The sequence below is a fragment of the Pezoporus occidentalis genome, unplaced genomic scaffold (assembly GCF_034315485.1).
Source record: "Pezoporus occidentalis ecotype Australia unplaced genomic scaffold, CSIRO_AGI_Poc_V1 ctg145, whole genome shotgun sequence".
NCBI lineage: Eukaryota > Metazoa > Chordata > Aves > Psittaciformes > Psittacidae > Pezoporus > Pezoporus occidentalis.
The window spans coordinates 389,974-405,115 of record NW_026913263.1 but is presented as its reverse complement, the minus strand read 5'-3'; the positions used below and the strand labels follow the sequence as shown (position 1 = coordinate 405,115).

General features: G+C 53.4%; 2 protein-coding genes across 7 annotated transcripts in view; both read right to left on the bottom strand.

Moving 5' to 3' along the window:
- Positions 1 to 13,308, bottom strand: part of LOC134159356 (semaphorin-3D-like) — a 30,433-nt gene extending 17,125 nt beyond the window's left edge. Inside the window, exons 1-3 of one of the 3 annotated variants that reach the window (XM_062610174.1) lie at positions 13,208 to 13,308; positions 12,547 to 12,661; positions 12,316 to 12,413 (exon numbers count right to left, since the gene is read on the bottom strand). In XM_062610174.1, the coding sequence (XP_062466158.1) occupies positions 12,316 to 12,413; positions 12,547 to 12,591 (143 nt within the window). In that variant the 5' untranslated portion in view covers positions 12,592 to 12,661; positions 13,208 to 13,308. The other 2 variants (XM_062610173.1, XM_062610175.1) reach the window with 2 other exon arrangements.
- Positions 13,309 to 13,331: 23 nt separating this feature from the next.
- The window catches only part of RBM6 (RNA binding motif protein 6), a 58,498-nt gene continuing 56,687 nt past the window's right edge, over positions 13,332 to 15,142 (bottom strand). For all 4 annotated transcript variants that reach the window (XM_062610169.1, XM_062610172.1, XM_062610171.1 and 1 more), the window contains one exon: positions 13,332 to 13,609. In XM_062610169.1, the coding sequence (XP_062466153.1) occupies positions 13,484 to 13,609 (126 nt within the window). In that variant the 3' untranslated portion in view covers positions 13,332 to 13,483. The remainder of the gene's footprint in view (positions 13,610 to 15,142) is intronic.

The following is a 15,142-nucleotide window of genomic DNA, read 5'->3' as shown; positions in this document are numbered from 1 at the left end:
CCAACCTCCCTGCAGTGAGCATTGACTTGGACTATGAAACTCCAGATTAAACTCGGAATTGGCTGGGCATATTGAGATCCCAGCCTGCCTCCTGATGCAATTGAGAAGCTTAAAATTCTCTCATTTTGGGGCAGGGACTCGCCACCCTCTGATGTTGAGTTAAAGCACCCAAATAAGGTAGCTCAGAGGCTCTGTGCTGCCCGCTCCGCTGCCAGCCCAGCTCCCCAAAGCCTTGGGAGTCCCCAGGGGCAGCGCCGCATTCCTCAGAGCCATTTATACCACAGCTCCAAGGGCTGAAACCCACCCTTGTCACCTGCCCGCCACATGGCCTGACATTCCATACAGCCCTTGGAGGCTCGGGGAGCTCAGGAGACGGGCTCTGGGCTCCAGACTTTCCAGGCTGGGTCTGGGGGAATCACACACATGCAGGGGCTCCAGGGCCAGGGGTCAGCATGGACTGCGGCCAGGGATGGGTTTGTTAATGCTCCTCGCTGGCTGAAAGACCTTGGCTGGGAAGAGGGGCCAGGGGACACACAGGGTTCTTTTACAGAGATTGCCAGCTCGAACCTGGGCAGGCTCAGCCATCACCTTGTGTCATGGGGGGCTGGCCCTTTGGTGGCACCTGGAAAAGAAGCGGTGGGCTTGGTCAGGGTCCTGGTGGGCACGTACCAGCATCAATGGGGTCTGTGTGAAGTACCCCAGCAGGGAGCCGAGGGCTGGAGGCAGCTACATCCCTGGGGTGTCTCACGAGACCCTGAACCCTGGGGAGCACAGGTGCATCCCTGTTCCTTGGGGAGGCAGGCTGCAGCCTTTCCCAGCACTCCCAAGGCACAGTCTATTGCTACCTTAACCAGGGCATTTTGCATCAAACCTGCACAATTTAACACAAGTTTCCCTCGTTCAAAGCAGATCTTCTAGGTCTGCTTCCCACCTCCAGACCTATCGGGCAGGGATGCTCAGCACTTCTCAGAAAGCTGTTGGCTTCACCACACTTCCCTAGCTGTGATCCCAGGGCCATTCCATGCAGGAGCTGGCTGTGAAGCACCTGCTGTGCCGCTCAGTGACCCGGCTCATCCACTGCCCCATGGCCAGCCAGCGACAGGGCTGCTGGTCACACTCCCAGGGCCTCTCACTGTCCCAGCCAGGCCTCCCCTGGCTCTTGAAAGCGCTGCAGTGTTTTCTTTTCATCAAGGGGATCCCTGCTCCCTGCTCTCCCCATCCCGCTGCGCTAATTGGAACAGGCTGGGCAGGCGTGGGGGCTCTGCTGGAGAAAGTATTTTAATGAGGACGGAGGGTGCCTGCACCGTTATCTGCTTCTTCTCACAGCCTCTTGGCCGGGCTCCTCGGTAATTACAGCCTGGCTTGCCGGGTAAGCTCCCTGCCCCGCAAGCCTTGGACCCCTGCGGAGCACCACGCTCCGGCAGCCTGCAGCGGGCTGCCCTTTGCTCCGGCACGCTGCTCCGGAGCTGCGGGACGCATCTTGGCCACAGCAGCGCTGCCGCCTTGGGACTACGAGGTGGCTGAGCCCCCCGGAGCTCCCGGCCAGGCAAAGGGAGTTGCATGGAGCAAGGCAGCAGGGGGGAATTTCCGAGGGTCAACGACCAGCAGCGGCGATGGGGATGGACGCGGGGCTGTTCACCCCAGCTGGCTGCTCCTTCACGCCTCCTCAGGAGGCTGCAGGGCAGCTCCGGGCTGAGCTGAAGAGGAAGGCACATCTGTCAGGGCTGGGGCCGCGCACTCGCTCCTCCGCTGCTGTAGCTTTTGCGCAAGGGGAGCCAGCAGGCTGGCAGCAGCATGCCCTAGGGCACAGAGCTCCCGTCCACAACCAGCTCACTGCCTGGCCAGAACAGAGCTACCCCAGCCCGGTGGATTATTGCCTCCTCACAGCATCACTCCTGGGGCCAGTGTTTCCAGCTGGCCAGTACAGCCCAGAAGCAACCACCACCTGTACCACAGTCAAGGCGCTGCTCTCAGGACACATCCTTCCTATCCAGCCCTTATTTCACGTGGAGGCATCTCCATCCTCCATACACTCATCTGCACAGCATCGTGCTGTGGAAGGCCCACCATGGCTCTCACACAGCATGGAGCTGAGGCACAGATATACTGAGTGACCTGCACACAGCCAAATGGAAACTGTAGCAGAGCAGAGATTGCAGAATCGTTGAATAGTTTGTGTTGGAAGGGACCTTAAAGCTCATCCAGTTCCAACCCCTGCCACAGGCAGGGACCCCTTCCACTAGAGCAGCTTGCTCCAAGCCCCTGTGTCCAACCTGGCCTTGAACACTGCCAGGGATGGGGCAGCCACAGCTTCTCTGGGCACCCTGTGCCAGCGCCTCAGCACCCTCACAGGGAAGAGCTTCTGCCTAAGATCTAGTCTAAATATACTCTCTTTCAGCAGGATGGACCCCGAGTGTCCCATCTCCCTCCAAACAGCAGCTCATCCTCCTACAGCACAGACCAGCTCAGCACTAAGCCTGACTGCAGGCTGCAGCACACGGTGGCAGAGCTGTCACGGCTGCCTGCGTGGGAGCACGCACGGTGGGAAGAGCAGCTCTCCTCTCAGTGGACAATGGGCAGATTGAAACTGAAAGCCTTTCAGTGGGTGGGTTTTTTTCCACACGACACAGTGCTCAAGTGGAACTGGCTGACATCAGTGGTCTCCTCCTGGAACACAGGGAAACAAACCTGGACCCGACGGTGGGAGAAGCAGCGTGGTTCCTGCACACAATAAACGGCAGCTCGCCAGCACATGAGACAAGAACAATAACTCCACACGGCCGTGTGCCTGTGAACAGCATTGTTTTAGGGAAACCATGCCCTGGGCAGGCTCCAAATCGACTGAGGGTGACGTTGGCAATAACTGTGCTCTGTGCCATGCCATCCCGCTGGTAGAGCTGGGTAGTGCCGGCCCGGAGCACGTGTGGTGTGCCTGCAGGTACAGCGGAGCCAGGGGTGGATCAGGGGGTTCTGTGGGGTTGTTGAGCATGGAGATGGCAGAGCCCAAATATCCTACAGTGCCCAAATCAGGGAATAATAAAGGCTTATCTCTACTGAGAATATGGAGCTCCTGGGTACCATGAAATCACTGTCATTCCTCCTCATCTAGCTACAAGTTGGGGGTTTATAGCTGTGATTTGGGATAATACAGTCTTTAGGGAGGCAGAATGATCTCGTCCCCTGTGCTTTGAGCCCAGCTCTGAACACTAAACTGGTCATTTTGCTACTCTCTGCTTCAGTTTCCCCAGGCAAAAAGCATGGGAGAAGGTGCAGCCAGTTCCTGTGAGCAGGGCAGAAGGGAGAAGCCACTGGGGAGAAGGGGTGGTTCAAAAGAACAAGAAAGGATTAAAGCTGAACGCCCAGTCCAGAACAATAATGCTGCTTTCACCCTCTTGCCCATTACAGCCTGTTCTCTGCAGGAGCTCTTTGCCACCCCGCGCAGGGTGATCTCCTGAGCAGATCTCTCAGGGGAGGGCTCCTCAAAGAGGCTGGGTGCCCCCCATTCCCCACCCAAAAGCCATTCCCAGCTGTCTCCGAGGGCAGGAGTTTGCTCAGCTGACTGATCTCTCTGACTGATCTGCTTTCAACAGCAGGTTTGTAACTGTGTGAGAGCCTGTAAAGTCCTAACTACCCCATGCTCTTGAAGCCGCCGCTTGCTGTAATCTCAGCTGGATCAGGGACAGCCCGAACTTGGAGGAAGAGGCAGCTCCAGAGTCCGGGAGCCAACATTTACAATAAATCTTCATCCTTGCTGTAAACAGCCCCTGAGAGGGTGTCACAGGAGCGCAGCAAAGAGTGAGGCAGCCAGAAACGCTCGCCGGTGAGAGCCTCTGCCAGCCTGGCTGGCTCAAGGCCTTGCTTTAGCAAAGAGCATCCTTAGCAGTGAGCTGTGCCGAGGACCCCGCGCTTGGCTCCCACTCCCTCTGCTTGAGCTCCATGTGCTGGATGCTGTGCTTGGCAGCCCTGCAGCCTGGCATCACCGCTTATCGAGCCAGAGGAAATAGCTCAGGCCATGGCAGCCCACCTCCAGCCTCCACACACAAGCACATTGCTGTTTGGGAGAATAAGTTAGACCCTTGGGGGGTTTTCTGTTTAATTTTCAACCTAAGGAAACCAGAGCAAATGATCCGTCTTGCACCCTTGTGGAATTCAGTGAGATTAGATTAGGGATGAATTCTTCCCATATTTCTTATAGAGCTGATATCTCTGCCCTGCCTTTCCGATTGACTTCCCCATCGCTGGCTCATAAATCACAAGGGTGTTTGGGTTTCTGTTCTTTTCAATACCGTTAACTCTGCAGGAGAAGTCTACGCTACAGCAACCCATCGTGTCAAATCAGCGACCCGTGGGGCTGCCAGACCCCCTCCCTTTGAAGGCTGTGCGAGGGCCGGCAGCGGGAAGCTGGGACATGCTCCACTTGGCAAAGAGAAAGCTCCCCGAGGGTCGCGTGGCCGGCATGTGTGCGGGAGAGCTGCGGTTCTGTGACCCAACCTCCTGCAGCACTGTCCCCCTTCCCTTGGGCACACGCCTGCACCAGGAAGTGCTGCTTCCCAGCTTAGCAGGAATTCCACGCGGGTGCTCAGCAGCCGGATGAGTGCAGTGGTTCCTTCTGGGCAATAAACTGCTTAACTAAACACAGCCATGGCAGCAACATCAGGCTCGGGGCTCGCTGACGTTCAACTACACCCTGCCTGTGAGATGCCTCCTGATGATGCCCAGTGGACAGTGCAAGCCTTGGCCAGGCCGTGCCTGCACACTTTCAGGAGCCATAATTCATGCCAGAGGTGGCCTTATTTCAAGGTGAGGAAGAAACAACCCTCCTTGTCTCAAGTTTGTCAAGTGCTTTGTTATTTGTTTTCAGACATAAGCAAACATTTCGCTTTCTCCCTCCCACCCTCAGCCTGAGCATCACAACCCCATCACACTGGAACATCCACCCATCACCTTCAAAGCATGCAAGGCTCCCAACTCCCAGCCATCCCTACCCAGGCTCTGCAATGCTTCCAGGCAGAGGGATCATCAGTTAAAGGATGCCTTTAGAGAGCACCTGGCATTTCTCAGGCTCTGTTTCTTTTCTGCCTGCTGTGTTGTATGTCCTGAGGTTTCTGAGAGGTGAGGCCTTGCAGAGAGAGGCTGAAGAAGCACAATTGCCCTGTCCTGACAGATTTCATGAAGCCCAAGCACAAGAACAATCCCTCCATGGACCAGGGAGGCTATTTCTACGCCTAGGACCACGGCTGTCACAACTGATCAGAGGCAAATGATTGGTTTTTATTTGGAGGGGATGTAAGAAATCCAACAAAGCTGTCTCTGGGCAGTGGAAAAGTCCCCAACATGGGCTAGGCATTAGCAACAATCTGGCCAAATGGGACTTGGGGCTGTTAAACCCGAGCAGCAAAGCAGAACGTCAAAGTGAAGAAGCCCCAGAGAACCCAGCTCTGGAGACAAAGAGCTTTACCATAGTGATAAACAATAAAACCTTCTGGGATCCAAGTTAAGGCATTCATAGATATAACCAGGAAAGATCATTACAGCAGACTCCTCACTGCGTACGATGGCAAAGGGAGCAGCAGCAGGAGCTCTGCTCTCCCTGTAGGAGCTCCTCACGGGTTACCCTGCGCACAGATCTAACTCGCAGTAAAGCGAAGGGTAAGAGCAAAGCGCGCAGCGGGTCAGACCCGGTTCAGCCGCCCGGGCTGAGCTGCTCCCGGCGGGAGAGGAGCCCCGGTCCTGCCCGGTGCCCAGCTCGGGAGCAATTCCACCCCAGTCTCAGCTACTCACCAGCCCAGGAGCCCGCGGGATCTCAGCGGCGGCGAGCGCGCCCAGCTGCCAGCCCGACCGCGAGTACCTGGAGGCTGAGCAGCAGGGAGGAGCTGGGGGCAGCGGGGCAGCCCCTCATTCATAAACCAGCCCCGGCTGCCGGCGCGCTCGCCCCGCCGGGATGGGGCCGGGATGGGGCCGGGATCCGCGGGCAGCAGTCGCCATCTACCGGTAACGGCGCTGCCCTGGCCGAGGATGCGCACCCATGGGGGAGCAGTGCTCGGCCCAGGAATATTTCACTCCTCGGCCGCAGGCACACCGAGGGGCGGTGGGATCGTCATGCGGCCCATCGGGTGCACGGCTCCTTTTTACTCATTGTAAGTCGTGGATCCGAACTGCAGCGGCGTGGATGGGGACCAGCGGCACGCAGGAACCGTCCTGCTGCTGCCTGGCAGGGGGAAATTGAGGAAGGAAAGCTCTGGTTCACAAGGGATCAAGAGCAAAATGCTAGGGAAAGGGACATCTGGGATGATTCAGGCTCTGATGGCTGTGCACAGTGTGGCAGGAGCACATCCGTGCATCCAAGGACCCAACACACACTATACATTTACAAATTGTCTATTTTTTACTCCAGACAAGCTCTGGGCTGATGCTGCAGCCGAAACTCCCATCAGTGGCTGGGGAGCATGAGGTGCATTGCTGGAGCACATTCGATCTGGTTTCATCTGAAAGGAATCCACTTGATGCTCTCCCAAGCCTGAGCTCTCCAGGACTCAATCCAAAGCATAGAAAAGTGGGGAAAGTTGGGGTATCAGTTTCAGAAATGCACCCCTGAGCCAAGTTAATGTGCTGGAGCAGGCCCACCCCAGCAGGGCTTTGGAGAGAAGGGGCTTTGCTGTCCGACCGCCCCACATCCAGAGAGATGCTTGGCGCCTCTCCTAAGTAAGCACAAGCAATAGGAAGGACACAAGGGTGCAGCACTAAGGTGTAAGTGGGGCCAGAAAGGGTGTCAGGGCCTTCTGGCACTAAGTGGCTTCAGGTGGGCCCCCCCACACCCACCTGCTGCCCATTGGGCTGGGGGCTCCATTTAAGCCCAGGCCTGGGCTAGGAGTCTTCTCCTAAGGCGTGCTGCAGGCCCAGACTGCTCTCCTGTGGATTTCAGGCAGGCCTGTCTGCTTGATGGACGTTGAACTGGCGCTACAGGCAGCTTTGTTACCAGCTTGTTGATGGGACCTGTCACTACTACCGTAGCAGGACTGCACCCTGGTGGGTAAGGGTGACCCTCCTTGGTGGGAATCCAAACCATGTCACCACATGGTGCTTAGGCTGATCCTCTTCTTCCCTCCAGATGAAGCCTGACACCATGTAAAGTGATGTGGTATGTAGGCACAGAAGCATCCTGCAGTATGGGAGCTGTACACTGCAGTTGTCTGCAACGGTAGTGCTTGTAGGGTGGACTGCAGCCAGTGCCAAGGTGAGCTTCAAGCTGTTACCCAGCTCCCTGCCATTTCTGGACCAGCCCATCCTTCCATTGTGCAGGATGGGGGACTCTGTCCCCTGGGGATGTTACGCTCAGTCCGCAGCTTCCTTGCAGCACACCCAAGCACTCTGCAGGGAAGTGAACTCCACTTTAGCAGCTGGATGGGACAGGCCTCCTCCAGGCTGCAAATGGGCAGAGCAACACATGCATGGAACACCCCCATGCTTCTGGAGGTGATGAGAAGTGCTTATGGCAGCACTGGGCTGGTCTTTGTGCTGCTGATCCACTTCAGTTCCCGGGGATGGAGCCAGGCTGGTGTGCCCCAGGGCAAGAAGCAGATGGTGGATAAATACCAGCACAATTATGGTAAGCTGTATATCCCCCCCTCCATGACTGGAAATGCTATGGAATCATAGAACAGTTTGGGTTGCAAGGGATCTTTAACGGTCATCGAGTCCCCCTGCAATGAGCAGGGACATCTTCAACTAGATCAGCTCCACCCAACCTGACCTTGAGTGTTTCCAGGATGGGGAATCTACCACCTCTCTGAGCAACCCGTGTCACTGTTTCACCTCCCTCATTGTAAAAAACTCTTCTTTGTATCTAGTCTGAACCTACCCTCTTCCAGTTTAAAACCATTACCCCTTGTCCTATCAACTGCTGCTGTCTTTCTCCTCTGCTGGGAGTAACCCAGCAGCAGCTGGGTTACCAACATCTTGTTCTCCTTTCAGCAGCACTTGCACCTCCCCAAGGGAGGAAGGAATCAACGTGGGTGAGTGCACAACATCATGCCCAGAGTGGTCCAGAGCATGCATCAAGGGATGTGCTGCAGCAGCAGGACCCTGAGCACACATGGTGGAGTTTGGACACTGGCAGGTTAGTGTGGAAAGGGTTTTGTTATGGTGTTATCCCCTGGGCCAGCACTGTGTCACCCATGGGGAGGGGTGCTTCTGCGGGTCAGCCTGGTGCCTTCTTGTCCCATTCAATCCCATCCCCACACACGCCAGCAGCGACTTGGCCAAGACATTTCCCCTTCAAAATGTGCTGGCAGAAATGATCCCTGTAGAATTTGGACAAGGGCTTGTGTCCGTGCTTATCTTGGTTATTCCGGTCATTATGGGACTTACTATAGTGTCATTCATCTTCCTTTGACATGGAAGCTGAAGTGCAGTTTCACAAAGCTTATACTTGCTGACATTTGAAAGCATGATGTCCCCAGTGCAAGGAACACAGAATAGAATGGTCCTTCTATGTAGATGGATAAATACAGAACTTACATTAAAATGGGGTCATGATTTGAGCAATGCTCTGAACACTGAACTGCTCCTCTTGTCTTAAAACAGTAAATGAATAAAGTTGTTCATGATGCTCATCTGGCATCTTCCCATATCTAACAGGAGATAAGTACATTTTTATTACCCTTTCATTTCAAATATAGAGAGGTCCTACGGATTTGTTTGAAAGACATTTGAAAAAAGGTTAATTGCAGTGTATTTGCTCCTAAAGATGTTACCAGTGTAACTGCAGCCCACTCACATTCTGCTTACCGGTGTCCTGGACTCTTGGGGGTGGCCTGGCAAAGCTTTGCCTGTGGAGGGCTTGTCTGAGCGCCAAGCCCAGCTCAGCCATCCCTGTACAAGGGTGCAATGCCCCTGAGGGCCAGCAGTAGCTGCACCTGTGATATTAGACAAAAAATCCCCTGGGGCTGGGGTTTTTTTAGTTCACTTGCAGCTAAGTGCTAGAAACCCAGTTTGTGCAGCATCAGGTTTTGCCTCTGAGAAAAACAGGGGGGGTAATGCCATTGCTGGTGCACTTGAGCTGTAGGGGTGTGAGATTTTTTTATGCTAAAATAAAGCATTTCAGAGAGGGTCCCCAGATAGACCTGCCAGGTCAAGGAGATGGTGTCAGCGTTTGTCTCAGGTTTTGTACCACCCAGTAACATGCATTTTGCATTCCCAGGTCCGTGTTGCAGGTGGGATAGGTACCTCACCCTGTGCCCATCTCTTGCCTGGCTGCTTGGGCTGTCTGCACACTCCAGCCAGAGCTGCAAAGAGCAAGATGCCTGTTCTGCAGAAGGAGCAGTCGCAAGCTCCTGCCTTCACGGCCCCCTGTGGTGCCATACTGCAGGGGAAAGCAGCCCCATGGTGTGTATTTGCTGCTTCCAACTTGCTCTGCTCCCTCCAGCCCATGCCCCCCTTGCTGTGGGTGTTAGCTGAGCAGGAACCACACATTAGCAAGTCTGTGTCACTTCTGCTCTTTGAATGAAATCTGGAAAGAGCCACACCTGAGCTACAGCAGCACTTGTTTTATTGAACCTCCAGCAGAAAGGTCCTGCTCCCATCTTGCAGAGGGCAGCTTGCATCAGTCCTTCCCTGGCTGTGCTGGAGCTGAGAGAGGCAGCCCCAGCCCCATCCTCCTTCCAGCTGCACCCCTTCTCTCCTTGCAGCTGGTTACTGCTGTGGAAAGAAGCATATTCACTGGTTTCTCTCTCTCCTTCCCCTTTACAAATGCTTCCCTCATCCCACCTTGCTGCTTTCTTCCTTTAGAAAGCACAGCTCCAGCTCTTTACATCAATGTTCCATTTACAAGGTCCTGACTAACTGCTGTATCAACATGACTAAATATTAGAAATTGAAGATTATCTACTGGGGGGGGGGGGGGGGGGGGGCGGGGGGAAGTGGCTCTCACTCCAGAGAGTCTCAGATGTTCAAAGCAGCCTCCTGCATCCCAGCCTTTGTGGCTGATAGGGCTCAGAGATGGACCCTCCTTGGGCACGGGCACAAGTAGAAGGTCCCCTGCCTGAGCCTCCCACCCTGGAAAGGGTGGACTTAACCTCCCCTTTGGTGTCCCCCTCCAAACCAGCCCCTATGTTGCACGTTCCTAAGATCACCCCCTTGGTGAGTGCTGCCAGCAGCTGTGGTCCAGGAGCAGTGGCCTTCCTTACCCACATAGGCCATCCATTTAAATCCCTCTGCCTTTTCTGCCCAGGCTTCCTTGCACACGTACGCTTCGTACCAACCTTAGTACTGGTTACAGTACTAAGTAACCGGTCCTCCTCCTGTGAATAACACAGCTGTGGCAATCAACTGCTCCATCACAGGACTGACTTTGTGATCTATTCCACTAACTCTTATCAGGACTTTCCAAAAAATCAAAACAAATAGTCATCTTCAGTCATCGCCATCACCACAGGATGGCACAAAGGCAACATGATGAATGTGGCAACAGATCTAATACAGTAATATTGGAATAATCAATAATAATACAAACAAAATAACTCTAAGATACAAAGGCAGTTGCAATGCAGCTGTGGCTTTAGGTGACCATCCTTTAAAAAACATTGAAGACATCAAAACCGCTACACCAGTGACACTCAGGGGTTCTACATCATCACCTGTGCTGCCATTTCCTTAAGAGAACATGACATTTTCTGGCTTGGTTCTTATTTGTCATACTTTTAGCTTCTCACTCTGTTAAGCTGTTCTGGTTCATTAATAACCTCATTACAGTCACCTCATCCCAACCCCAGTGGGGGGCTCCTCCACATTCCCTAATCCTGGGTTTTCCCTGGCTGATGTACAACATGGGTGGACATCACACAGACATGCACATCTTCAAGGGAATACACAGGGACACCTGCTGGGTTGCCTTTGGGAAGAGGAATTCAGAGGAATTAAGCCAATATCAAATACAGGGAGTACCTTCATTTTCATGGCTGGTACTGGGATACTCTCTTTGCTCCAGGTAAGTGGCATTTTCAAGCCACACACACTGCACACCTTGAAATCCCACACTTCTGTAACATGCCATTGTTCCAACATCGTAAGATGCAAGTATTATTCCTGATTCCCCATCATCATTTACTATGATCCTTAGAAATACTTGATTTGTTGGCTTCTATGATTAATGTAACTAACAGGAGCTAGATCTGCCTCCACAGAGAGAAAAGGGATTTCTCTTGACTGGAGACAGATGCACCCTGCAATTACAGTCTTTATTATTAATTTTTTCCCCCTTTTCCCTGCTGTCTGTTCCTGCTCCTCTCCTGTTCCTGACTTGAGCCCTGGCAACTGGCCTACAATGAGAGTGTCTCCTTTCACATATGCACATCACGCTGCCTACAAGCGAGCAAGTAAGCGAGCACGAAGCTAAGCCAAGGAACATACATTATTTAGTGAGGTCCATCTGCCCAAAGGAAGCTGCTCTTACATTTATCTGGTTTATAATCTTCTAATTAATCACGTATCATCAGTCGTTAACAGGTTTTCACTAAGATGGATGTACCCACTTAGCAAATTAATAAAGCCAGATAAAGGGCTCCTGCAGTTGGTGGCTGTAAAGGCTCCCTCCTGTTTTGCTGGGGAATGACGCTCTGTTGGTGCTCATTTTTGGCACATGCAGATGCCTGGCATGGGACAGCCTGTACAGCAGCTACTGGTCCGCTCCCAGATTCCCCATTCCCCTCCAGTACCATTGGAAGTGATGTCCTGCCAAGTCATGCTTCTTTCCCCTTCGTACATGAATGATTTCCAGACTCAAGAGCACCAGCTTGTTCCTCCAGCCCCCAGGCCACTACAACTGCTCCTTCTTAGGGACTACATCCCCAGGAGCCCATCACCTTCCCTGTCGTCCCGTCCCATCCCCAGGGGAGTGTGAAGGGTTGCTACCCTTTGAGGTTTTGCACTACTCACTGAGGTTCTAGTTTGTGGTATTTCTTCGCTAGTTCCACTGTAACAGAGCTATTGGGGGTCATCATCCATTATGTCCATTATGGTCATTACATGAACCTTCCCAACCTACAGACTCGGACGAGCTGCTCCTGACTGCTGGCTGTGCCATGTCGTCCCCAAGTGTATTTTATAGCACAAACATTCAAGTGCCCCTTCCTGCATCTGAACTTCCACTGGCTCTCTGAAGGAAGTTTCTTGAGCAGCTCCTCTCCCCTCGTTTGCACAGGGAGCCCCTAAACCCAACATGGAGGGGCTCTGGAAGGAGGGGGCTGTTGTAGACCCTTTCTAAACAACACAGCTTGCCCTGGGCACACGCGTGCTCTCCCCTCACCTCCATGTACTCACCAGCACCACAGTGCTTGTCCCCACCTCCACCATCGCTGGGTGCAGCACCAGGGACTGGGGTGCCAGTGAGCAAGTCCCCCAAGCTTCTCTGGAGTTGCCTGTGTTGGAGACAAGGAAATGCAGCCTGGAGAGGATGTTTGCTGCCTTTAGAAGTTGTCATCACCACTGCCCTTATCCATACAGGCCACACTCAGACTTGTCACCCATGGCCCCTGTTCCAGTAACTCTTACCAGGATACTCCAGACATCAAAATTGTCATCTTCAGTCATCCACATCGCAATCACCACAGGATGGCACGAAGGCACATGGTGAAGGTGGCAACAGCACTAGCACAGTTGTGAAAATCTTGTAAATACAAACAAAATAACTGTAAGATATAAAGGCAGTTGCAACATAGCTGGGGCTTTAGGTGACCACCCTTTAAAAAACATTAAAGACAGGAAGATCACTACACCAGTGATAAAGATGGTTTCTAACCTCCCCAGGTGCCTCTGCACTCTCTGGGCTATACCAGCAGCACTTGCTCAAAATGGCTTTTTCTCTCACAAACACAGCCCCTACAACCCTGATCCAGCATGGCTGTGTCACTCAAGGGTCCCCAACACCACTGCCACCAGATCCAGCCCTCCAGTGGAGAGGATGGGGAAGGCTCTGGCTTGGTTGGGAAGCTCAGATATCACCCCGCATGCATTAGACTACCTTTAGCCACTAAGCTCTTGCTGTTAACTGAATTCAGTTGTCCTTGCTAGCAGCCAGGAGTTGCTCCTGCCCTCAGATTCTTTCCAGGTCTTGGGGCTGTCCCCTGCTCCCAGTTCACATCCTGGCCTATGAGTACAGGACACCAGGAGGTGGCAGGAAACACACTGCAGGCAGGACCACGCATGACCAAACCTGTCCCAGACCTCCAGAACGGCTGCAGCAACCAGAGTCCGCACCAGCAGAGAGCAAAACATGCTGAGAATCTCCCAAAGCTGTGATGCTTTACAACACACCACATTAGGCAAGAGACAAGCACTGACAAATTTTCAGTTTTATTAAAAAACTCCTAGCAGCAAAACCTGTAACAATTCCAAAAAAAAAAATAATAATAAGACCAAACTCCCAAAAGAAAATGACACAGAGAGAAAGACAGATGGAGGAAGACAGGCTTGGGGTTTTCTGCACCCTTCACTCCAGTTCCTTATAGCGGGCAAACATGACCCTCCTGACGGCGTCGCGGTAGGTCTCATTGGACTGCCTCTTGCTGGGCTTCCCTGGGGCCCCCAGGCCAGGGCCCTTCCTCCGATTTTCTCCCTGCAAAGAGACACACTTTGGGTTAGTGATTTCTCCTCCTCGCTGTCTGCCCATAAAGAAAAAGCTTCCCCTGGGCTGCTTCAGGGCAGCTGACTGCTGCCATGGGGATCCGGGAGAGGAGGAATAGCAAGTGAAGTGTGCTCCTTCAAAAGCTGTTCAGGGGAAACTGTCGGCCCTCTGTGGGCAACAAAACCAGCCAACAAATGCCCAGTGGGAATGGAATCACAGGGACTGGCTGCAGGGAACAACACGAGCATATGGCTGGTGGGAGCGGGCAGCCAAAACAGGCAACAGCCGTGTGTGAGCGAGGATTGAAACAGAGCAAAGGGAAGTGCCAGCAAGAGCTGGGCTCCCAGGGAGCTGTCTGCAGTTAGCCTGCATTTGCAGAAGCTCAGCTGTTTTCTCCTCTAATATGAGTTCCCATGGGCTCTGGTAGCTCGCTTTGAATTTCAACCAGTTTTTAAGGACTGGCTTTTGCAGCCAGCATCTGAATTATTCAGTAAACCTGCCTAGAGTTAGCCCAGGAGAGCAGGCCTAAGGCTGAAAGTTTCTCTCGCTTTAAAGTCCAACTTATTTGAGTACCAGAGATGTCATCAATTAGGCCAAGAGATCAAAGTCCTGTAGTGCTGAAGTGGGCACGTGGCTTTGCCCAGCATGACCTGGAAGTGAAAAGCAAGCACATCTCCAGGGTTCTTTTTGGAGGCCTTCATAGGAATTGCCCAAGAGCTTTGCTGTCAGCTCCCCCATCCAGTCTGGGAAGCCCTGATCAGAGGTCGGACTCCCAGAGCGCATCACTGGAGCTGGCTCTTCAACAAAGCCCGTTTTATGGTCACAGGAAACTCTCCATGAGAACTGAGCAACAGCTGGGGTTGCTGTTTGCACTGAAAAGGGAATCTTGCCTCGTGTGTGTGAGCTCAAGCAAACACACGTCATGAAGCCTCAAATATTTGCCTTTAATGATACACTCGACAGCAAGCCCAGTGTCGCAACATGAGCTCCGCTGCCATCGCCTGCCCCTCGAGGAAGCACCGACACCACAGCACCGAGGCAGTCCGGTGACAGACCTGCCACCACCACCAACAGCATCACAAGTGACAGCAGCCACATGGTGCTGCTCATGTGCCCTGGGCAAGGGGGATAGTCCCTGCCGTACGCCGCTTGTCAGATAAACCATCTGCAGCAAATTAAAGTCCACTGGGAGACCAGCCCGCCCCAGAAGGCAGGATCTACCCAGCCCTGCCTATCCCTGCAGTCCTTCACTGACAGAGACTGCTTCTCATCAGATGATGTATCCTGCTATTACCTTCCGAAGTCCAGAGTCCAGAGCAGCAGCGAGAGCCTCACAAGCACTAGGCAGAGTAGACAAATAGCATCATGTGCCCTGTGGCTTTGGCTCTGCTCACACCTCCTCCTCTTTGGAGGTTCACCTTTTCCCCTAGCTCACGTGGCTGCAGAGCATTGAGCTAACAACCTGCTCCCAAACCCCAACCTGGCTTCAGGCAGGTATTAATCAGATGCTATGACCTTCACTGT